The sequence below is a fragment of the Piliocolobus tephrosceles genome, chromosome 3 (assembly GCF_002776525.5).
Source record: "Piliocolobus tephrosceles isolate RC106 chromosome 3, ASM277652v3, whole genome shotgun sequence".
NCBI classification, from domain to species: Eukaryota; Metazoa; Chordata; class Mammalia; order Primates; family Cercopithecidae; genus Piliocolobus; species Piliocolobus tephrosceles.
The window spans coordinates 82,993,779-83,019,440 of NC_045436.1; the positions used below are offsets into that span (position 1 = coordinate 82,993,779).

Here is a 25,662-nt window from a genome sequence, read left to right on the forward strand (position 1 = left end):
TAATTTTATTCCATATAAATTATACCTCAATAAAGTTGATAAAAATCTGAAACAAAGAAGACAAAAAGGTATTGCCAAGTATACAGTGCTAAATCCTACCATTTCAATATTTTCCTTTAGGTCAGTCTTCAATTGTTCCTTTTCTGCTATAACACTCTCTAACACTTGTTGGAGTTCATTCTTCTCTTGTATTAAAGAAAATATCTTCCTCTGTTGCTCAATTATCTCATTATCCTTAACATCTGCAGTTAGAGTTTGGGTATTTTTAGCTTCCAAATCCTGTTTTTTATCTAGGCCAACCATCTAAAACATAAACACATTACAGAAGAATTTCTTAAGTAGTTAACAACAACTTTAAAACTAATAAAAATAGCCAACACATCTCTTATGTGCCAGGTACTATTCTCATATCTTAACACATTTAATCTTGACTGTAACTTTACAGGTATTACTGTAATCCTCATTTGACAGATGAGGAAACTGAATTCGAGAGAGGTAAAGTCACTTGCCAAGGTCACTCAGAGGTTTAGCCAGGTTTTGAATCCAAGTGGTCTGGCTCCAAGTTTGTGCCCTTATGTCTGTTCACTAATCAGAACAATATGGACAACTATAAATATTAATAAATGTCTTCATGTATGATAGGTTAACATGATTCTGCATGTTTACTTACTTCAAAATAATGACATTAATACACAAAGGATATCTGACTTTAGTTTGTACATATCTTCCATAAATATTTTCTAAGTTTCATTCTAGTAGCAGTTTGTTTATTTACTCCTAAAGGAGTAAACAATCTTGAACTCTATCGCTTTATCTATATTTCCTTGTAAAAGCTGGGAATCATTCCCTGTCTCCCACTCCCTGCAAATCTTTATTCTCAGAGGCAGTCCTACTTACAAAAGGCTGGAGTTTTATTATATGTAGAGGGCTAAATAATTTTGATAGAGACCTATTTCATCAGGGCGAAATTCATCTTTTCTTAAGGTATGTATATTTTATATACTGCTTAAGAAAAATACATTATATAAATTCATTTATCCATAAATAAGTCATGACCAAAGGTAACCTAATACATGAACTCATTGGTAAAGGGAGACAGAGACTGAAATTACCATTGCTGGTATAAATCTAGGATATTATTATATAACATTACTCTAGTTCAGCAAACAGTCAACTCCATATTGCCTACACAGGTATTTAAAAGTTTTTATAATAATTTATAATCACATTAGAAAACAAGAGAAAAATAAAGGATAAAAATCATCCACTGTCACCAACTTCACACAACAAACTATTAGAATTCTGGTAAATTTACTTCTGGAGTTTTTGCCATTAAAAGATTTTTTTTTTTTTAAACATAGCTATTATAATTAATTTATATATGTGATTCTTCTTAGTTTTTATCTTTTCCACTTAGATCATACATATTTTCACATGCTGTTATGTAACCTACAAATAATTTTTAGTAGCTGCTTGATTCTCTAGAGTGATTCTCTAGAGTAGATATAAACCATACTTTATTTAGCAACCCCCTTATTGTTGGCAATATGCATGAGCTTCTGATAATGGTGAACACAGAGCTAACTACAAGAGAAATTAAGGTGGGGAACACACAGTCTTTTGGAACTAGTCTGTTAGATATTATAATTCAGAATCTCATATCTTTCAAATACAAAGCAGATTGAGACAAAATGTTCTGTAATGATAGTCAAGGTTTATTTCAAATCTGAACTCAGCCTAGAAGGTACTTTGACTATCACAGTAATTAACAAAATCTAATAGATCTAATTATTAAACAAAAAATTGTTAGAACATGTGAAAAAGGAAAAAAAATGTCCTTTATATAAGTTTACTAATCATAAAGTATTTTTGTTGAGATACATTGAAGATACTGCATTTCCAGAAACAGACACATCAAGTAGGATTGATGAATCAAGGAGATTCATGATAGACCTGCTAGTGCAGCTCTCTGGTGCCCAGATGAACAGGGGAGCACCTGAAATTCCCCATTTCCACTCTTTTATTCCCAGGCCAGATTCCAGCATGAGCACGATACAAGACCAAATTGATCTCAGCCTTCTGTCCCAGACTTTAGGATCCCTGATGAACAGAATGGCCTCAGAAAAGCCCCAGTTACATCCTTTTATCAACATGGATAAATGATTCCAGCATAAACTTGGAAACATAGGATCTTAGCTGTTCCCAGTGAGTATAACTCTACTCTTCCCTTCATCTTCTATTTTCTCTATAATTGCATTTTAGATTTTTTAAAAACAGTTATTAATTGTCATATATTGTCAAAAGTCTACTAAAAAAACCTTCCCATCATAAAAGTGGAAGTTATTATTTCTTTCTTTCTTTTTTTTTAGACAGGGTCTCACTCTGTTGCCCAGGCTGGAGTGCTGTGGAGTGATCTGGGCTCACTGCAGCCTCAACCTTCCTGGGTTCAGGTGATTCTCCTAAGGCCTCAGCCTCCTGAATGGCTGAGACTACAGGAGCGTTGCTACCATGCCTGGCTAATTTTTGTATTTTTTTTCTAGAGACGGAGTTTCACTATATTGCCCAAGCTGGTCTTGAACTCCTGGAATCAAGCAACCTGCCCACCTTGGCCTCTGAAAGTGCTACGGTTACAGGCATGAGCCATTGGTGCTGGGGGTAAATTTCAAATTGAGGTCAAATGCCTTTGGCCTATGGTTATTCCAAATTATAAATATGGCTGAGAACATAAGATAGAGAACAAGTGAGAGAGAAGAACTAAAGCATAAGGAGATGGAAATAAAAAAAAAGTTCCTTTTTCCAAGGCAGTATTTTGCCCCCGAGTAAATGGGGGAAAATGCAGCTCATTTTATAGAAGTAATATATAAATGTACAGAGATTTTTTTATATCAATTGGATCTTACTGAATTACTTTGAAATATGTATTTGCTTTTATTTAATAATGTATTCTGTTAAAAATGCATGACTATACAAACATCAGTTGCATTTCTGTACACTAACAATGAACAATCCAAAGAAGAAATTAAGACAATTTTATGTATAATAGCATCAAAAAAGAATAAAATACTAAGAATGAACTTAACCAAGGAGGTGAAAGACTTATCTGCTGAAAACTGTAAATGTTGCTAAGAAGAAATTAAAGAAGACACAAACGGAAAGACATCCCACATTCATGGATTAGAAGACAATATTTTTAAGACATCAATACTACCGAACAATCTACAGATTTAATGTAATCCCTATCAAAATCCCAATGGTGTCTTTTGCAGAATTAGAAAAATCTATCCTAAGATTCATATAGAATCTTAAAGGACCCCAAATAGAGAAAAGAATTTTGAAAAAGAAGAATGAAGCTGAAGGTCTTATACTTCCTGATTTCAAAACTTATAAAGTTACAATAATCAAAACAGTGTGGTGCTATCATAAAGACAGACATATAAACCACTGGAACAGAATAGAAAGCCCAGAAATTAACGCTTGTGTGTATGGTCCACTATCTTCAACAAGGATGCCAAGACTACTTAATGGGGACAGGATGATCTTTTCAAAACATGGTGCTGGGAAAATAATAGCCACACACAAAAGAACGAAGTTGTGCCCTGACCTTACACTATATATACAAATAAATGCAAAATGGATTACAGGCCTAAACATAAGAGCGAAAATCACAAAACTCTTACAAAAAAACATACGGGAATAGATTCATGAGAAAGGTCTTGGCAATGATTTCTTGGATATGACACCAAAACACAGGCAATAAGAGTAAAAATAAATAAACTTGACTACATTGAAATTAAAAACTTCTGTATATCAAAGGATACAATCAACAGAGTAAAAAGACAACCTATGGAATGGGAGAAAATTTCTGCAATATGGCCAAAAAGCACACAAAGACATTCAACATCACTAATCATTAGGAAAATGCAACTCAAAACCACGATGAAATACTGCCTCACATCCATTAGGATGGCTACTATCAAAAAAACCAGAAAACAATGTGTTGGCAAAGGTGCATATAAACCAGAACATTTATGTCCTTTTGGTGGGAAGTAAAATGGTACAGCTGTTATGGAAAACACTATGGTGCTTTCTCAAAAAATTAAAAATAGAATTACCATATAACCTAGCAATTCCACTTCTGGATATATACATATCCAAAATAATTGAAAGCAGGGTTTCGAAGAGGTATTTGTTCACCCATGTTCATAGGAGCATTATTCACAACAGCCAATAATGGGTAGAAGCAACCCAAGTGTCCATGACGGATGCATAGATAAGCAAAACGTAGCCTATACATATAATGGAAATTTACCCATAAAAAGGAAGGGAATTCTAACACATGCTACAACATGGATGAAGACATTATGCAAAATGAGATAGGTCAGTTACAAAAAGACAAATACTGCATGATTCCACTTACATGAGGTACTCAGAGTAGCCAAATTCATAAAGACAGAAAACTAAAATGGTGGTAGCCAGGGTCTGTGGGGAAGGAAAATGGGGAGTTGTTGCCCAGTGGGTATAGTTCTGGTTTTTGCAAGATGAAAAGAATTCTGGAAATTGGTGGTATCACAATGTGAATGAACTTTACACTAGTGAAGTATATACTTAAAATGGTTAAGGTGGTAAATTTTACGTTATGTGTATTTCACTACCAATTTAAAAAATATATACTACTATATACTATTCCAAGCTATAGATTTACAAAAGATTATTTCACCAGTCTCCTACTGAAGAATATTTTAAAATTCTAGCAGTAAATCCTCTGGATAAAATAATATGAACTATAATAAAAATGATATATTATTTAAAAATTACTGTTACCAATATACCATAGAGGTGTTTTAGGAAAGTAGAAAAGAATACTATTAATGAATGAAACCCTGGTATAACATTATAAGGCAATCCCCCCTACAATGGACTGAATTGTAAACTCTAAGTAAGTTTAGTATAGAAAATCTGACATAAAATAAGTATCAGCTATGCAAAATTTGGACCAACACTTTTTTGGGCCCTTTCCTTTTCTAATTGGATAAGTTTGTCAAATTGTTAGTTATTACCATTGTGAATAACAAATAAAATTGAGAATATTACGTTTAAGTATTTGAGGTTAAAGTGTATATATACAAGTATATGAAAACTTTGAAAATAAACACCCTTTACCTTTTGCTGAAATTCATCTTTAGTTTCTCCTGTATTTTCCTCCATATGCAAATTCCTGGAAACTTCCTCAGAAATTTTCAATTTTAGTGTATTAATTGTTTCTTGATGTTGTTTCAAAGATTCAAGAGCATTTCGTAATTGTTCTTGAGTATCTATGTTCTTTGTTAGAGAAATATAAAAACAATTTCCAGTAGAATATGAAACAAAATTATTTTATAGCTACTACATAATCATAAGTAATAAATGATAGCCTCTGCAATGTTTTGAAGAGTCTCCAATTTTTCAAAGTTTAATCAATCAAAACCTTACCATGTTTACAGTATCATGAATATCACTTTTGAGTTGGTCCCTCTCAATTTGTAAGCTCTCTTGGAGTTGTTTTAGGTCATCTTTTTCTTGAGTTAAAGTTTTTACTTCTTCTAAAGTTTGCTGCAGTTTCTCAGTAATCAGTGTTTTCTCCCTTTCTACAGTTTGCAGTGTAGAATCTCTATTTTCTAATAGTTCCTTCAGCTGTTCCATCTCATTTAGTCTTTCTTGAACCTCACATGTTTTCTTCTGAAGTTCTTGGGTCTTGTAAGAAAGCTTTAAAAAAGAAAAAGTTAATGTCACACAGTAAAAGCAGAGCAGTCTGAGGCATACATATACACAGAAACCAGAACCCCAGAAGACTAAGGAGCATTTCTCAAAATAGCATCTTGTACCAACCTCGGTCTTCAAAGCATCCAAACTTGAATCAAATTTTTGTGCTTCTTCAGAGAGATTAACTATTTCCTGATTCATTCTCACATTCTCCTCAAGGACCATCTTATACTTTTGCTCAAAGTCCATATGAAGGGTTTTGAAATTTTGGAATTCTTGATCAGTGCTTTTATAATTTGACTGGGTAGTTGCTAGGTCATCTTTTGTTTTCCCAATTTCTTCAAGTAAACCTTGAACTCTATTCTCCTTATGAACCACTTCAGAAAATAATGTATCTTTTTCTGATGTTATTATATGGAGCTCTTCAGATTTGTCATGTATCTATGGAAAAGAAATAAAATTTAGGGATGTTAGCAACATATGATTCACTGAAGCAATTTTTAGGAAAAAAAAAGCTTTCTCTGCAAAAAGAGAAGTTATTTACATTGAGCAAAAATTTGAGGAAAGGCAATATAGTAGTACTCTTATTATCACTTTTCTGTAACTCAGCTTGTTTAACTCTACCTTCGATGTTTTATTTTCTAATCTCTTTGTATTCTAAAAAGTAAGGCCTGCATGGAGAACAGGCAGTAAAGGCACATAATCAGATTGTCTTTATTTCCTTACCCATCATCCTAAAGTGTTTTCTAACTTTATCATCTGGCAGGCATTTCTCAGAATTTGACATTTTTTTCCCTAAAGGCTTTGAATGAGTCTTAGGTTTCCAAAAACTTAATCAATGAACGATGTAAGTAATGTTTAATCATTTAAAATTGTTATTTAAGAAGTATCTGAAGTATTAGGTATGGTCCATGAAAAAAATAAAAATAATAAGTATTGCTTAATATGCAAATAATTACATAATTTAAATAACCCATATCTTGTATATTAACAGTTTAATCACTGTGAAAGATAAGGGCAGAGGGAGATGAGAAAAAGAGATAAAGGAAGGACAAAGTAAAGAGGGGCAATACAGCATAGTAGCTACAATCATGGGTTTAAGAGGCATATTTGTGTGGCTCAACTATTAGCTTGATAATGGGTTATTGGGGATAAAAGACTACCTACTTTTGAAGAGTTTATAAGATGAGTAAATGAAATAATGTTTTTGAAGTTCTTTAGCATGATGTTTGCCGTATAGTAAGTACTCACATTTTTAACATTTTTCTTTTAGACAAGTAGAAAAAAAAACTGGCAAGCCATGGATTTACAGAAACATTCACCAGCCTGAAAGATTTGCATTAACCTCTAAAACTTTATCAGTGCAACCTCTTTTCCCTCATTACCGTCTTTTATTCAACGTAACGATACTACTACTATCAAAAAAAAGGTAAAGACTAAGGGTGGGCCGTAATACTGAACAAATGCAACATTTGAGGAATGGCTGCTACATGGATTATATTACTAAGTATACAGTTAAATACACTTTGAAAAAATATACATTTTTTAAAATCGAGTAGCATAAGAACAAATTAGAAGATGAACTATATTCATTTCTATTGCTAACTAGTCAAACGTTTACAGCATCTCTTTTGCCTGCTAGTTTAAAATAAACTATACCAAAATATTTAAGGCACTATTATCGCAAAGGTTTATATTTCAAAATAAGGGATAAGTGTTTATAAATGTGTTTACCTCTTTCCTCAGTCTTTCTACTTCAGAAGGTAAAGATTTCAATTCTGAAAGCAAATTGACTTCTTTCCTCAAAGCTTCATTTTCTTCAACTTCTTTATTTAGTTCTTTCTGAAGATCAGTAATCTTTCCTTCCAATTCCAAATTATAGAGCAAATCTAGAAAGTTTTGGTAAATTGTATAAAGATCCAATGTTGGCAAACAGGTAATTAAATTTTTAATAGTCCTTGAATCACCTTTTTCAGGATCAGCTAAAGTTTATTTGAAAAATAATCCTTTATGATTTGAAACCCATGGAAATCTTTATAAATATTAATCCCAAATGACACTAAAGCATAATATTGAGTTTTAAAAAAATAAGAGTATAATGAATTTTTAATCATTGAAATATGCTTGAAAAATTGTTTAGGTACATTTCTAGAAGCAGTCAGATTTGAAAAAAGATGTTTAAAATTACAAAATACCTTTTGGAACTTTGCCATCTATAAGGGAGGTGAGTTTTGTTATCTCATTAAAAGCAGATTGTAATTCTTTCTCCAGATCAACTTGTATTTTCTTTTTTGCCTCCAATTGGCTTTGATATAACTGAATATCATTTTCCATTTGCTTGTATGTACTTGCAAGTTCTTGCTATTGAGAAAAACATTGCAAATGCACAAAAATGCACTGATCATTACAACTACTTTACTATAAATATTACAAAAAATACTTACCATTTTCTCCTTCAGCTCCAGATTTTCACTTCTAAGAAAGGCTGATTCTCTCTTGGCATCAAGGGCTACAGTTTCAGCATCAAACAGAGTCTGTTTCATTTGTTTTTGGTCTTCAATGCTTTCCTAAAGAGATGACAAAAGGGGTTCAGTGAAATCTAATTCTCAGAGTTGGAAAATTCTTAAGAGAATATATATATAAATGTTAACTCTAGCCAACCAAAAAGTGTATAAATATGCTAGTTACCAAATATATAAAAAGAAATCATGTCTTCCTAATAAAAATATTTTTTAAAAATTCTGGTCATATTTTTCAAATTATATAAGCAATATATCAAATTATATAAGCAATGTATCATAATTTAGATCTGTTTTGTTTAAAGGTTAACACAATTGTTCAGCGAGGCTGTTTTCTATGTATTTTTATTTTGAGTTATTATCTTCAACACATGATAGGTAAGTAGTTAACAGCTAAATTAAAGATATTAACTCACAAATTGAAAAGGAAAAAGACAAATGATCTAATAGAAAAACAGAGAAAAGATATGAACAAGACATTCACAGATGAGAAAATGCAAATGAAAAATAAATGAAAAAAATCTACAACCTCATTTCTGAAGAGAAGTGGTATTTTAATATGACTTTTAGCTTATCTGAAATCAATATGTCCTTGGAAAAAAATTAATAAATTAATACATGAATAAATAAGGAAAAAGAAATAGTAATTCTTAAAAAGTGGGCAGTTCTGCTTGCCCCCCTATGAACAGACACTCCAGAATATATAAAAGTGCCTTCCTATCCAGGGCCTCAGAATAGAATGATATAAAATGGTATGAACCCCTTTAAAAAGAATCATTTGTCACAAATAAAAGGCAACAAAAGAACAGAAGGTAACAAAAACTAAAAAACTCAATTGAAAACAGAATAACAGAAACTATAGTCTTTTAAAAGTTCCAGCTAGAAACTGTTACAGTAAAAAAAAAAAAAAAAGGTACTAAAAACTGGAATCAAACATACTTTCTTGAAGCAAGCAGGTATATTGAAAGCAAACTGAAGAGATTAATTGACATCATCATCAGATTCAATGTTATTTAATGCCAAGATCTTACATCAACTAAAATCATCTAGAACTATAAAATTATGAAAAAATATCCAAGTTTAGATATTTAAGACTGACTATATACTACTGCATGCATTTGTATAAAACTACTGAAAAAAATTCAGAATTTTAAAAATTTACTGATTTATTATTATTTTTTTTTGGAGACAGAGTCTTGCTCTGTTGCCCAGGCTGGAGTGCAATGGCATGATCTCGGCTCATTGCAGCCTCAACCTCCCAAGCTCAAGCAATCCTGCCATCTCAGTTACCCAAGTAGCTGGCAGTATATACCAGGCTTATTTTCCCATATTTTGTAGAGACCAGGTCTCATTATGTTGCCCAGGCTGGTCTTGAACTCCTGGGCTCAAGTGATCGTCCCACCTCAGCCTCCCAAAGTACTAGCATCACAGGGATTAGCCAGGGTGCCTGGCCTAAAACTTACTAATTCTTAATGGGAGCCTGTCCTTAACTTTCTTATATTTACTCAAAGGATGATATGATCAACTTTCTACAAATGTAACTTTATCTCTAAAATGGCAAATATACTAACAGTCTCTATGTCATAGGGTTATTGACAGATTTAATAAAATATATATAAATTTATTACAACAATACCCAGCACAAAGTAGGTCCAGTATAAGCATTTGCTAAGATGATGGTATGCTATATATATATTTATGTGATTACATAACAAAATAAGCCTGATTTTTACCAATGAGTATGACAAGTCCATTTTTATATTTTCTAGCTTTTGAGAGTCTATGTATTCCTGTAGCTTCTTAATCTGGTCTTCCTTTTCTCTAAGCAGCTCTACTTTTGAACTTAGTTCATTCTAAAACAATCAAAGGAGAGAGTAACAATTTAAAATCTGATTTGAAGTCTACGGGATAAAAACAGAACTTATATATATTAGTTTAAATCCATAGTAAAATTCAAAGTCATTAATATTTTAAAAACATAATTCCCTTATTTCTGACACTATAATCAGTTACATATGTTGCATGTTTTATAGTTCTAATTGCTTATCAATAGAAATACCCACATGAATGCTCACCTCAAGATCTTGATTATATACTTCTGCATGCTTAACTAAATTCTTTAAGTTCGAAATTTCATGAATTAGTTGCATCTGTAAGAGCATGTGAACAGGTAACAGAGCAAACCAATAGTTAATAAAGCAAAGCAAAGCAAAGCAAAAAAACAAAAAAACAAAAAAACAAAAAAACCAAAAGGTATTGGTTCAGTGCTTCAGAATCACCCAACAGTTAGAAAGGACTGAGATCAATTGTTCAAGCTATTGCAACAAAGCATCTCATTATTTAAAAATACTAGAAATATCACCCAAAACACATCAAACAAATGAGAAAAAAACCTCAGCATGACCCCACCAAGTAGCTATATCATCTGTTAATAAAGCTACAATAATTTGTCAATAGCAAATTAGTCTGCACCACGTGGAGGAGAGATTAAAAAAGTGGTAATCAAACCTTGAAAAATACACATTTAGTAGATTTTTGTTTTCAGTCAGTAAGTACAGAAATGTATTAACACTTATAAAGTTTTTTTTTTTTCTTCCCATAAAGTATCTATCTGGCTCTATATTAGTGTACTTTGTAATAAGCTCTGATTTAGAATCTAGGTTTGGTTTAGGGTTGTTTCATGCAGTGCCTTTACAATATTATTACTTTCCACCAATGTTACACAGGTACGGAATGATCAACTATTACCTTGATTTATTCCAGAGGAAATATTGTACTCCATTATACTGTTCAACCATGTGAAAGTATAAAGGTAGAAGTATTTTTATTGAGGTTTCCTTTCTACCAAAATATCTGTAGCATTAAATATCTGAGCACCAAAAAGTTTGTTGAAAACAAGTAAACCACACATAACCAAGATAAACATTTTCCCTATAATCATTTAATCTTCATAATCAGATGAGCACTTACAGAGTAAAAGCAAATTCTAATAGTATGTAAGGGGCTTGAAAATAGTATCTTAGGCCGGGCATGGTGGCTCAAGCCTGTAATCCCAGCACTTTGGGAGGCCAAGACAGGCGGATCACGAGGTCAGGAGATCGAGACCATCCTGGCTAACATGGTGAAACTCCGTTTCTACTAAAAAATACAAAAAACTAGTTGGGCGAGGTGGCGGGCGCCTGTAGTCCCAGCTACTCGGGAGGCTGAGGCAGGAGAATGGCGTAAACCCGGGAGGCAGAGTTTGCAGTGAGCTGAGATCCGGCCACTGCACTCCAGCCTGGGTGACAGAGCAAGACTTCGTCTCACCAAAAAAAAAAAAAAAAAAAAAAAAAAAAACGAAAACAGTATTTTATTTAAATATTTTCTGGATGTTTAACTGAGTCCTAACTAGTTTTAAATTTCAGACTAGTGCAAGTGTTGACATTACTATTTCAGGTCAGTGCTATCCAAGAGAAACACAATGTCAGACACATATGTAATTTAAAATGTCCTAGTAGGCACATTAAACATAAAATGAAAAAGGCAGAATTAACTTTGATAAATATTTTATTTAACCGAATATATCAAAAATATTTCTTCCAAAATGTTTTTTCAGGTAATCTATCCAACATGTTTCTTTAGGTAATCAATATAAAAAATAAACGATTTTACATTCTTTTTTATATACTTATGCCAATTCAGACTGGTCCCATTTCAAGTGCTTAATTGCCACATATGGTTAGTGGCTAACCCACTGTAGAGCACACTCTTAGACATTTGTACTGCTTTTAATTTAAATTGACTCCATCTTTTACCTTTTCTTCCCTATTTTTAACTTCTGTGAAAGAAAACCACATTTACCAATAAGGAAGAATCAAAAATCAATCCTAACTTTTAAAAATACTTAAAAGAGATTGGGTACATTCAGGGTAGTACAGCCATAGAAAATGAAAGCATTTAAAGAATACTCATTTAGAAAAGAAAATTTTCCTACTTCTTATTTGAAACAGCACTTTATCTTAGGTACTGGTTTTTATACATAGAAAATAATTAGCTTTTGTAAAAATAAAAACATATGATCTGATCTATAGTTAATCCATTGCTACCATTTAATTGCATAAATACTATTTATATTGCAGATTTAAATGGTAATTGTCAGTAGGTGAAATGAAATATTTAACTTAAATCTCCAAGTAGTAAAAAGTATAAAATTAAATACACCAAGTTAAAATAGGTAGATGGTAAGGATTTTTCTTATTCCTTGAGTATGGTGATACTTGACATTTCTCATTCTCCCTCTAAAACATACTATTTAAGCATCTCATGTTACTACTATATTCCCACTAGAAAATTATATACAACTTGGGTGATTTTTGACAAAAGCTTTAGGAAAACCAGGGAAATGACTCCATGTCCTAAGGCCATAATTTGACTTTTATTACCTTTTAGCTACACCTTTCCCCAACATGTAGGTTTTGGAACATATTTTGCTACATACACATAGACTTATATTTTTAACATGGACTAGATACTGCAAAACTGTTTTTGAACAGGATAAGTTTTTATTACATAATCTTTTAAGTAACCATAAAATTTGTGTCTAATTAAAAATAAAGGGCCTAGAGCAGTGGCTCACACCTGTAATCCTAGCACTTTGGGAGGCCGAGGCGAGTAGATCACTTGAGCCTGGGAGTGTGAGACTAGCCTGGCCAACATGGCAAGACCCCCGTTTCTATAAAGAAAAAGTTTTTAAATTATATATTTTTTAGATTAGAAAGCTGAGTGTTTTGTTAAAAAGAAAAAAAAAGAAAAAAATTTAAAAAGAAGGGAGTAGGATTTTTTCTCCCTCAATTGTGGTTAAAATGAAAGAAAAACTGCAGTGTGATACATGTCATATATTCTGTGGTATTTTTGTAATCTTTCTCTGTGTTGACTCAATTCAATAAGCTTCAATTTTTCTTATTAATATATTAATGATGTGAGAAAAATATTAGAGAAATTATTGCCATTTATCCTAAAAGTTAGTTTTATGTCATGTTATTATTACATATGAAAAACACATAAAAATTAGGTGAAATTTTAAAGTCAGAAGGGACCTTGGTGAGCACCTGGTCTCTACCTCAAGGGTGGAGAAATACAGGAAGCCCTGAGATTCAATGACTTGCCCAAGGCCTTGGCAATAATTCGTAATAGGACTGGATCTGCGGTGAGTTTATAAGTGGCAAAACTGGGGCTTAAATCCAGGCAATTTCACTCTGGAGACCATGTTCTTAATGATGACACTAAGCTAGTGCCTTTGATAAAATCTAGTTTTATTGATTAAAGTTCAATGGTTTTGTTATGCATGGCATTTTGCACTTCATTAATATGCATTTTAAAATAAGTTAAATGAAACCCTGTGGAGAACTTACAGACTTTTACCTCTTTGAATATAATACCTATGCAATGAAGAAATAATTTTAATTTGTAGGTAGAATGGAAATAATAGCTTTGGCATAGAATTCTTTTTTCCTTTAAAAAAGAAAAGAGGTTGAGAAACTGAACAATGATATTAAGGAAAAAGGATCATGGCCTTTTGGGCTAGCCACATAGAAGTCTGAAAAGTAGCTGCAAATTAATTCATCTTTTAACTACATAAAACACTGGGTCTTATTTTTTTTTGAAGGGGGGTGTTCATGAATCATTTCGCAAGCCTGATAACAACTACACATTCTTGTTCTAGAAAAATGAATATGCATTGAAAAATTCTGCAAAATAATTTCACAGCATCTGTGGCCTCTAGGTTAAGGACACTTTGCACTAATAACTCCTTTTAATCTTTTGGACAATTTCTGAGTCCCTACAGTCTAATGGTTTCTGGATTAAGTTCTCTTAACATGTAGCCTAATATTTTATACTTAGAAAATGAGTAATCTGTTTCTAAAAATTCCATTAAAACTAGTATTAGTTATACTAATTTCACTACTATTAGTTATACTAATTTTCTAAAGAAAAAGAAATCCATTAATATGTAGCATCCATATATAAAACAGTCATCTAGATATTAAAATTCATACTGATCTCAGTAGGAAACGGCTATGCTCTAGGTAGCATTTATGTATCCTCAATAAAATGTAATATACAAACTATAAGGAAACAATTTCAAGACAAATCCATCAAGAGGCAGATACACCAAACCTTCCCATAGATGCTTTTAATTCCTTCTTCTCTTGCATAAGCACCAGGGAAACAAATATGATTTAACTATTTTAAAAATATAAATGAATAAAATATTTCTTAAATTTTCTAAATTGTATATACATATGAAAAATGGTTAGATCTTCAACACCTCAATCTTAGAAAAAAAAATCTTTAAGACAATACTTCTGAGTGATGTCAAGAAGATGACAGCATAGGAGGTCACCTGTTCATATCCCCCCAAAACAACAAGAATTCTGTACTATTACAGACAAGTCTTTTTGTGGGAGCCTTTGGATTCAGGTAGGAGGTTGCAAAACCCCAATAGAACTCAAGACCTAGAAGTGTTGTTTTTGAGAGTGTATACCAACACCCAGGTGGCAGTCCTGCTAATTGTGCTCCCAGGTTCATATGCAGAAGTGGTCCCATTCCTTGAAGGACTTAGCTACAGCCCTGTTTGGCCCAGAGCCTGCAACCAAAACTATCTGTCAAGGGGTCCGGGAGGAATCACACACTCTAGGGTCTCGGCAGATGGGCTCTTTTGTCTGTCGACATTGGTCTTGGCAGTGGACCCAAATGTTAGCCTGTCACTTGGCTCCCGCCCTCTTCAAGCTGTAGTCCTAGCTTAGTACTGCTTGCATAAGGACCCAGAAGGGAACATGCCCATCTGAGCCACCAGGATAGGCTTGTCGGCCTCTGTCCCACAGCAGATTCTGAAGGGGACATGTACTGGTTCCAGCCCTTCCCTGCTGCAGCCTCTCTGCTCCCACCCACACAGAGAACTGCCAAGAGATGAACCTGTCTGAGCCACTGGGACAGGCTTGTAGTCCTCCATCCCACAATAGATCCTGAAGGGGCGCTGTCTCAGCTTCAGTGCCTCTTTGCTGCAGTCAGGAAGCTATCGCGACTGTTTTGGGAACTGCTGGGTGAAGCACCTGCCCCAGCCACCAGGATAGGCTTGATGCATCTTTTCCATAATAGATCCTAAAGGGATCTTGTCTTGACTGCAGTCCCTCTCTACTGCAGCCTGGCAGTTATCCTGCCTGTGTAGGAAAGGCCTGCTGGCTTCCATCACATAGCAGTTCTGGAAAGAACCTTGAATGCCCCAGCTACAGAATGCAAGCAATCCTCCCTGCATAAGGAACTGCTGGGAGTCTTGACTGCTGGTGCTACCAGGTTAAGCTTACCAACATTGGTTCCATAGCACATTCTGAATTAACTGTGAAGCTTGGTTTCAGTTTCTCCTAGCGATAGTCTGAGAATGGTTTTACTAAGCCAGAGTCCTACCAGGAGACAGATGTATCCAAGTCCCTGTGGCAGGTTTTGCAACCCTTGTCCATCAGTAGATTCTCAAATGGCCCTGGATCTTGATACTGACTCCTGTCATCTGTAGAATAAGAAGAGCTCTGCCCACCTGGGGACCTACAGAGTAAGGTGTCCAGTAATGCCTCAGCAGGATAACACGCTGACCTCAGTCATAATATGGATCTTGAAAAGACCTTATAAAGATGGTGAAGACTAAAACAAACAGCTAAATTTGTCTTAAATGTGCAGACACTGCTGCGTGACAAGCATCATGATCAGGGAAAAATGATGTCACCAAATGTACAAAGTAAGGTACTGGTGACTGATCCTAAAAGATGGAGATGTATAATCTGCCAAAGAATTCAAAACAGCTATTTTAAGCGAGCTCAGCAAATTTCAAGAAAATGTAGAGAAACAATCCAGAAATTTATCAGGGAGACTGAAATAATAAAAAAACCAAACAGAAATCCTAGAGCAAGAAAATACAATGAACAAAATGAAAAATGCAATAAAGAATATCAACAGAAGAATTGATCATGGAGAAGAATTTGTGAGCTTGAGATGGGCTATTTGAAAATATAGAGTCAGGAAGCAAAAAAAAAAAAAAAAAAAAAGGATGGAAAGAAATGAAGCTTATGGGACATCAAAAAACAAATATTTGGGTCACTGCAGTTCAAGCAGAGAAAGACAACAGGACAGAAAGCTTATTTAAACAAATAATAGCAGAAAATTCCCAAACCTGAAGAAAGCAATACATATCCACATATAGGAAGGTCAAAGGTTACCAATCAGATTCAATCTAAATGACCCTGCCCTAAGACATATTATATTCAAACTCAAAAGTCAAAGACAGAGAAAATCCTAAAAGCAGCAAAGTAGCAAGAGTAAAGAGGCAAATGACATAGAAGGGAGTTCCACTATGGTTAGGAGCAGACTTCGAAGCAGAAATCTCACAGGCTAGGATCACTAAAACGTCAGGAAACAACAGATGCTGGAGAGGATGTGGAGAAATAGGAATACTTTTACACTGTTGGTGGGAGTGCAAATTAGTTCAACATTGTGGAAGACAGTGTAGCAATTCCTCAAGGATCTAGAACTAGAAATAACATTTGACTCAGCATGCCCATTACTGAGTATATACCCAAAGGATTATAAATCATTCTACTATAAAGACATATGCACACATACATTTATTGCAGCATTGTTCACAACAGCAAAGACTTGGAACCAACCCAAATGTTCAACAATGATAGACTGGATAAAGGAAATGTGTCACATATACACCATGGAATATTATGCAGCCATAAAAAAGGATGAGTTCATGTCCTTTGCAGGGACATGGATGAAGCTAGAAACCATCATTCTCAGCAAACTAACACAAGAACAGAAAACCAAACACCACACGTTCTCACTCATAAGTGGGAGTTGAACAATGAGAACACATGGACACAGGGAGGGGAACATCACACACTGGGGCCTGTTGGGGACTGGGGGGCTAGGGGAGGGATAGCATTAGGAGAAATACCTAATGTAATTGACAGGTTGATGAGTGCAGCAAACCACTATGGCATGTGTATACCTATGTAACAAACTTGCATGTTCTGCACATGTACCCCAGAACTTAAAGTATAATTAAACAACAACAACAACAACAAAAAGGAATCTCACAGGCCAGAAGGGAGTGCAATGATATAGTCAAACTACTGAAGGAAAACAGTTGTGACATCAAAACTTAGAACATCAAATATTCAGAAGGTGGAAGGAGATCAAGTGTGGAGTTTGTTTGTTTAGTAATCAACGATAATCTGTTATCAGTTTAAAATAACCTGCCATAACTGTAAGACTTTTTCTTGTAAGCCTGATGGTAACCACAAAGGAAAAAAATCTATAATAAATACACTAAAAATGAAAAGGTGTCAAAACATGCTATCAGAGAAAATAATTTAACCAATAAGGAAGACAGTGAAATAAGATAAAAGGATCTAAAAAACAAATAGAAAACAATTAGCAAAATGGAAGTAGTAATTTCCTACCTATGAATAGTTCCTACCTATCAATGTAAATGGATTGATTCTCCAATTATAAGACAGAGTGGTTAAATGGATTACAAAATCCAATTATATGCTGCCTGAAAGAGATTAACTTCACCTATAAGGACACAAACAGATGGAAAGGAAGGGGTGGAAAAAGATATTCCATGCAAACTGAAATTGTAAGACAGCAGGAGAAGCTATACTTATATCAGCTAAAACAGACTTTACATCAAAAAGTGTAAAAGGAGACAAGGTTATTACATAACGATAAAGGAGTCAACTCAGCAAGACGTTACAACAATTGTAAATACATATGCACACTGAACATGGCAGAAAATATATAAAGCAAATAACAATAATCTGAAGGAAGAGAGACTGCAACACAATAATAATAGAGGATTTCGAAACTACACTTTCAGCAATGGACAGATTATTCAGACAGAAAATCAACAAAGAAATAGCAGATTTAAACTGCAGTCTAGACCAAAGAGACCTAACAGATGTTTACAGAACATTCCATTTAACAGCTGCAGAAAACACATTCTCATCAACTGCACATGGAACATTCTCTAAGACAGATAATATTTAGGCCACAAAAACAGTCTTAAAAAATTTAAAATCAAAATTATATCAAGTATCTTTTCTGACCACAATGACATAAAACTAGAAATTAATAATAGCAGAAACTCTGGAAATATTAATTAAACATGCTCCTGAACAACCACTGGGTTAATGAATTAAAAGAGTAATTTTAAAAAGTTAAGACAAATGAAAATGGAAACACAATATACCAAAATGTATAGGATGCAGCAAAAGCAGTTCTAAAAGAGAAATTTATAGTAATAAACACCTACACCAAAAAAGAGGAAAGATCTCAAACTACCTAAACTATTACCTCGAAGAATTAGAAAAACAAGAACAAACTAAACCCTAAATTAGCAAATGGAAAGAATAAAGATGAGAGCTGAAATAAACAAAATAGGGACACAAAAATCCACAAAATAAAGAGTTGTTTTTTTTTTTTAAATAAACAAAATCAACAAACCTTTAGCTAGACTAGGTAAAAAAGCTGACTCAAATAAATAAAATCAGAGATAAAAAAGGTGACATTACAATTGATAACACAGAAATACAAAGAATCATGAGACTAGTATGAACAATTATATGCCAATAAATTGAAAAACCTAGAAGAAATGAATTCCTGTACCACATTACCTCACAAGACTGAATTATGAATAAATAGAAAACCTGAACAGGCCAGTAATGAGAAAGGAGACTTGAATCAGTAATAAAAAGTCTCCTATCAAAGAAAGACCCTGGACCTGATGGCATCACTGCTGAATTCTACCAATAGTTACAGAAGAACTAATACCAATTCTTCTCAAAATATTTCAAAAAGTTGAAGAGGAAGGAATTTTTCCTAACTTATTCTATGAGGCCAGCATTACACTGATACCAAAAATAGACAAAAAAGGAAAACTACAGGCCAATATCACTGAAGAACAGATGGAAAAACTGAACAAAAAATACTACAAAACTGAATTTAACAGCACATTTAAAAGATAATTCACCATGATAAAGTGGGATTTATCCCAGGAATACAAGAATGGTTCAACATAAATCAATAAACATGACATACCACATTAACAAAACAATGAAAAAAGTCATACAATCACTTCAACAGATGCAGAAAAATCATGACAGAGTTCAGTATCTCTTCACGATAAAAACTCTTAATTAGGTATAGAAGTGATATGCCTCAACACAATAAAGGCCACATACAACGAACCCACTGCTAACGTAATACTAAACGGGGAAAAGCTGAAAGCCTTTTACTCTAATATCTGGAACAGGATAAGGATGTTCCCTTTTGCCACTTTTATTCAACATGGTACTGGAAGTTCTAGCTAGAGCTATTCAGCAAGAGAAAAATAAAACATAATAGGAAAGGAGTAAGTTAAATTGTCTATATTTGTAGATGATATGAGCCTATATACAGAAAACCCTAAGGAATCCATCCAAAACTGTTACAACTAATAAAAAACTCAGTAAAGTTGTAGGATACAAAATCAGCATAAAAAAAGAGTAGTATCACTATATGTTAATAGCAAACTATCTAAAAATGACACAAAGAAAAAAATCTCATTTATTACCAAAAAAATACCTAGAAATAAATGTAACCAAGGAGGTGTCAGAAAATGAAATGAATTTGAGGTGTCTCTCAAATGAAAACTATAAATCATTAATGAAAGAAATTGAAGACACAAATGGAAAGATATGCATGTTCATGGATTGGAAGAATATTGTTATGATGTCCATATTGCACAAAGTGATCCACAAATGTAATGCGATATCTATCAAAATACCAAGGACATTCTTCACAAAAGTAGATTAAAAACAATCTTCACATTTGTATGGAACCCCAAAAGACCCTGTATAGCCAAAGCAATCTTGAGCAAAAAGAGCAAATCTGGAGGCATCATACCATCTGCCTCCAAAATATATTATGAAAGTATAGTAACCAAAATAACATGCTACTGGCATAGAAACAGACAACAGGCCAATAGAACAGAGAACCCAGAAATAAATCCACGCATATACAGCCAACTGATTTTTGACAAGTTGGGGAAAGGATAGTCCTTCTTCAATGGTGGTGCTGGGAAAACTGAATGAATATCTATACGCTGAAGAAAGAAACTAGATTTCCTGTCTCTCATCATATGTAAGAATCAACTCAGAATGAGTTAAGGACGTAAATATTAAGACTTGAAACTATGAAACTACTAGAAAACAAGATGGGGAAATGCTTCATAACATTGGTCAGGACAAGGAATTTTTGGATAAGACCTCAAAAGCACAACCAAAAGACCAAAAATAAATAAATGGAATTACAATTAAAGTAAAAGGAAATCATCAATAAAGAGACAACCTACAGAATGGCAGAAATATTTGAATATTTGCAAACTATACATCTGACATATGGTTAATATCCAAAATATATAAGAAACTCAAACAACTCAAAAGCAAAAAAAAAAAAACACGCCAAACAACCCAATTAAAATATAGGCAAAAGACCTGAACAGACATTTCTCAAAAGGAGACATACACATGGCCAACAGATATATGAAAAAAAATGTTCAATATTACTAATAATCAAGGATATGCAAATCAATACTACAGTGAGGTATTGCCTCATCCCAATCAAAATGGCTTACCAAGAAGGCAGAAAAGAACTTCTTGGCAAGGATGTGGACAAAAGGGAATCCTTTTACACTGTTGGTGGAAATATACAGAAAACAGTATGAGGGTTCCTCAACTAAGCAAAAATAGAACTACCATAAGATCCAGCAGTCCTACTACTGGGTATATACCCAAAGTAGGTATATACAAAGTAGAAAACAATACAATATCTAATAACAAAATAATTTTAAAAAGAGTAAAAGCATTATAAGCTGTAAAATACATTAAATGAGTATGTCCAAGAAATATCTGCATTCCCATATTTACTGCAGCACCTTCCACAACAGCCAAGATATGGAACCAACCTAAGAGTCTATCAACAGAAGAACGGATCAAGAAAATTTGTTATAAAGTCACAATGGAATATTCTCCAGTTATTAAAAAAAAAAAAAAAAAAAAGAAATCCTAGCATCCTACCATTTGGAACAATATGGATGAACCCAAAGGACATTATAAACCAGGCACAGAAAGACAAATACTGCATGATCTCATATGCAGAATCTTAAAAAGGTGATCTCTTAGAAGTAGAAAGTATAATGGTGGTTATCGGAGGCTGGGGTGTTTAGCAGAGAGAAGGAAATGGGGAAATCTTGGTCAGATGACATAATGACAGATGGCAGGAATAAATTTCAACAGCTCTATTGTACAGCAAGGTGACTATAGTTAAAGACAATGTATTGTATTCTTAAAAAACATAAAATTTGTGGATATTATGTGCTATCACCACAAAAACAATTTAACTATGTGAGGTAGTACATTTGAGAGCTAGATTTAACCATTCCACAATGTATATATACTTAAAAACATCATTGTATTGTATACAATAAACATAAAATGTTATCTGTACATTGAAAAAAATATAAAAAAGCTTAAATTATAGAAAAAAGAGAATACTACTTTTAAAAGTAGGCTTTTAGTTTAGTTTTACATTTCTGTCTCTCTTACCTCTTGATCTTTTTTAGTTTTTCTTTCTAGAGCCTCAAATTCATCCAAATCATTCTTTTCTTTTAATTTCAATTCCATTTCTTCTTTTTCTGTTCGTAGTTGTTCATAGTCTAATACCAGATTATCATAGTCAGCACGAAGTGAGTTCAACTCACTTTCTATATTCTCCTATTATAAACAAGAACAGATTTTCCAATCAGAAAATTCATATATTTTTTGTTTCCTTAACAAAATTTGGATTATTTAAATAACTAATTTAACTTTGATTTGATATCTTTCTAAAGGTCTACATTTTGGCAAACTAGCTAACTTAGAATAGATTATTTTGAAAGAAGGAGAATTTAAAAAATATATCAATAAATTGTATGTTTGCCTGTGCTTGACAGGAAATTTTGATCATAAATCCTCAAGCTCCTCAGTAATAAAACTGATAATTTAATTCCCCAATCTAACTAAATCCTATTTTATGTCTCAGATGCTTCTGAATTCAAGAACGGAAACAGAGATATTATTTATTGACTTCTAAAGCTAATGATAACTGTTTTACTATACTTAAAGAGGCCTATTTCTATTTTCTATATTATTATAAGAAAAGAGATAAACCATGAGTTTAAAAGATACTTTTCTACACCAGAGATTGTTAAAAAAAAAAACCCAAGAAACTTCTGATGTATGTCTTAGGAACACAAAAATACTTTGTCAATAATACTTAATAGGAATTAACTAACAATAATAAGGAGCACTGCAATTATATTCTAAAATTCAAATGAAAATTTCTTTACTACTTTATACAACTATACATCTTTAAACAAGCAATATACAAAGTAAACAAGGAATCTAAACTTATTGATGTATTCACCAAAATTAGCTCTCCCTGATGTATTATTCTAAACAGTTTAAATGCCTGACAATTGACACTTTTAAAATCAGTCTTGTCACCCTCATGAAGTTTACCAAGGCAAAACAGAAACTTTACAAACATAATGAATACTAAGATCTGCTAGTAAAGAGCTAGAAGCAAAGGTTTAGCTGCTAGCACATGTCTGCCTTATGAAATTTTTAGTCTTCCTCTAGGTGCCTGATGGTTACAGAGTAGAAATGTAAAGAGAGAAGCCTTTATTAGAGCCAAAATCATTACTGAAATTAAATGAGAACAAGTAACAACAATATCTAATAACAAAATAATTTTAAAAAGAGTAAAAGCATTATAAGCTGTAAAATACATTAAGTTACCTGATTTAGTAGCTTTGCTGCTGGATTCCATTCTATCTCATTTAATGTATCAAGAGTGTTACTGAAAACATCAGACTCTGAACAGACAGCTATAATTAGAGAAAAAAAATTTGTCCATAAACATGTTTACCAAATTTCCTAAGTCAAATGAAAGATTACTAAAAAAATTCTTATCAGAGATACTAAGAACTTCAAATTAACTAATATGTGCTCAGAGTATGAATACCAAAAGTACATTAATAGATATGGTGATTTATATTATTGTATGAATTAAGATGACCACTGGTTGGAATTAGTGACACAATTCAGGATCCTTAATGAAATACAGGTTAAAAGGACAAATTCTGAATTTGAGATTTGATCATTATAAGTAGATTTTAAATGCCCCCCCAACAGACTGTACTATTGAAGAAATAATTTGAAACAGATTCCTATGTCAATGCCACTCTTTTAAGATTAGCAAAGGCAGATGCCATATAACTAATAATTTAATTGAATAATTAGAACAAAAATAAAAACACCTGTCTCACGTGTGTTTCAACTAGTGCATCATTCTTAAGAGAATCAGAGTAAAGAACTTATGATTACTTTATATTTATTTATTTATTTTTGAGACAGTTTCACTCTTGTCACCCAGGCTGGAGTGCAATGGATCTTGGCTCACTGCAAGCTCCGCCTCCCAGGTTCAAGTGATTCTCCTGCCTCAGCCTCCCAAGTAGCTGGGATTACAGGCGCCTGTAACCCCGCACAGCTAATTTTTTTGTATTTTTAGAATTACTTATTTTAAATAATAATCTCCATTGTAATCACATTTGAAATACACAGTATTTAAACATGTTTATCACATTAACTGAGCTATAAACATAGTTTCCTTTTATAAGGATGCTTTTATAATTAAACACAGTTCCACTTGAAAAAAGCACTCACATTCATCAATTTCTCCTAATAAATTTATAGACGGCTTGTGTGTTTTTGTTGTTGTATTTGTTGGCATATTAAATTGATCTGCATAGTTTGAGTTCTTCATTTTGTTAATTTTGCCAAGACACCAAGTAACTCTTCGTTTTCTTTTAGCCTAGGAAGAAATTAAAACTATGTCATATAGATCTGTATTCAAACATAATAAAACAAGGGAACTAGGTTCTATTTTTGAAAACCATTGACTTGGTAGAATTCTTATTAAGCCTAGTTTAAATTTTTACTAGTCTAAGGATATTGCTTTAAAAAAGAAATCAAACTCTTGACTCTTGACTTCACTCTAACTACAGTTCTCTTTATTTCCTACTTTGTCCTCCTCATGATTTATCCACTCCTTCCTCAGCACTTCAGGGACCCATCTCCTGGTTCTTTCCTTACCCAGCTGCTGTACTTACTACTCACTCTGGTTTCTCTTCCTGTGCCTGCCTCTTAAGTATGTTTTTCCAGGTTTCATAGTCACCATTCTTCTCGTCTCTTTACTCAGTGCAAGTATCATCTCATCTTATTTGACTCTCTCAGCAACCCTAGGGTTGTAATCACATCTGAAATACACAACCCTAATGTTGTTGAGAGAGTCAAATAAGATGAGATGATACTTGTATCGAGTATCAACCTTACTACATCTTTTTAACAGATGAGCTGGGTGCCCAACAAGTTTGGAGAAGTTGTGTAAGGTTGTATAGCCAATTGGTGGCTGAGCCCATGTCTATTACTTTAGAGCCTTTCCATGCAACCATTCCATCACATTGCCTCTTAAGATTACTTGTTGTCCCCAGAATATACTGCATACTGTCATGCCTGAGTGCTGTTCTTCTGCTTGAAATGGCCAGCCCTTTCCACGTCCTGCTCTGCAAAAGCCCCATCATATATAAATCCTCCAATAACCTTCAGTTTAATGCTAGTTGCTACCAAAGCCACACCTGGACCTTATCATTATCTGAAAGTCATAAACCTAGACTTCTTGCTCTTATCGCTGTTGTTATCCTTCCAAATCATTAATTTAGTTAATCCCACTATAGCTATTTAGCTTACCAGGGGCTATTTAGCTCTGTTCCCTTGTTGCATGACTTTTTTTTTTTTTTGGTGCCATCTCTCTCTTGGTTCCCATCCTCTCATCTTAGATTCCATAGATCACTGTAATCATGTTTGAAATTTGAGGTCGACGTTCTCAAATTATTTGACCCATTCTCTGTCCCTTACATGTACCCGACATGGCACACTCAAATGACACTGTGTTCAAGACTTTATCAGCCTCCTGAGCACTGCCAGAGCCACAAAGCCAGAAGACTGGCTGACAAGATAAACCGGATCTTTAATGCTGCTTGGCAATATTCCCTTCCCCCTTGTCAGCTTTCTTTTTCATTACCTACAAAGGCTAGCCTATTTCAAACCCTTAGTATCTCTGTAAACTTATGACTCTACCATCACCTGCCATCTCAGGAGAAAAATTAAACCTATTTCACAAAGAAAGTATAAACCTAAACTCCTAAGAGTACTACCTGCACAGAGGCCTA

General features: G+C 33.4%; 1 protein-coding gene across 7 annotated transcripts in view; it reads right to left on the bottom strand.

Moving 5' to 3' along the window:
* The window catches only part of CENPE (centromere protein E), an 86,307-nt gene that overhangs the window by 45,308 nt on the left and 15,337 nt on the right, over positions 1-25,662 (bottom strand). For 5 of the 7 annotated variants that reach the window (XM_023220123.3, XM_023220129.3, XM_023220128.2 and 2 more), the window contains exons 14-25: positions 24,098-24,245; positions 23,171-23,259; positions 21,938-22,105; positions 10,334-10,408; positions 9,992-10,111; positions 8,184-8,306; positions 7,935-8,100; positions 7,474-7,628; positions 5,866-6,180; positions 5,470-5,742; positions 5,161-5,319; positions 100-303 (exon numbers count right to left, since the gene is read on the bottom strand). In XM_023220123.3, coding sequence (XP_023075891.2) covers positions 100-303; positions 5,161-5,319; positions 5,470-5,742; positions 5,866-6,180; positions 7,474-7,628; positions 7,935-8,100; positions 8,184-8,306; positions 9,992-10,111; positions 10,334-10,408; positions 21,938-22,105; positions 23,171-23,259; positions 24,098-24,245 — 1,995 coding nt within the window. The remainder of the gene's footprint in view (positions 1-99; positions 304-5,160; positions 5,320-5,469; positions 5,743-5,865; positions 6,181-7,473; positions 7,629-7,934; positions 8,101-8,183; positions 8,307-9,991; positions 10,112-10,333; positions 10,409-21,937; positions 22,106-23,170; positions 23,260-24,097; positions 24,246-25,662) is intronic. The other 2 variants (XM_023220126.3, XM_023220125.2) reach the window with 2 other exon arrangements.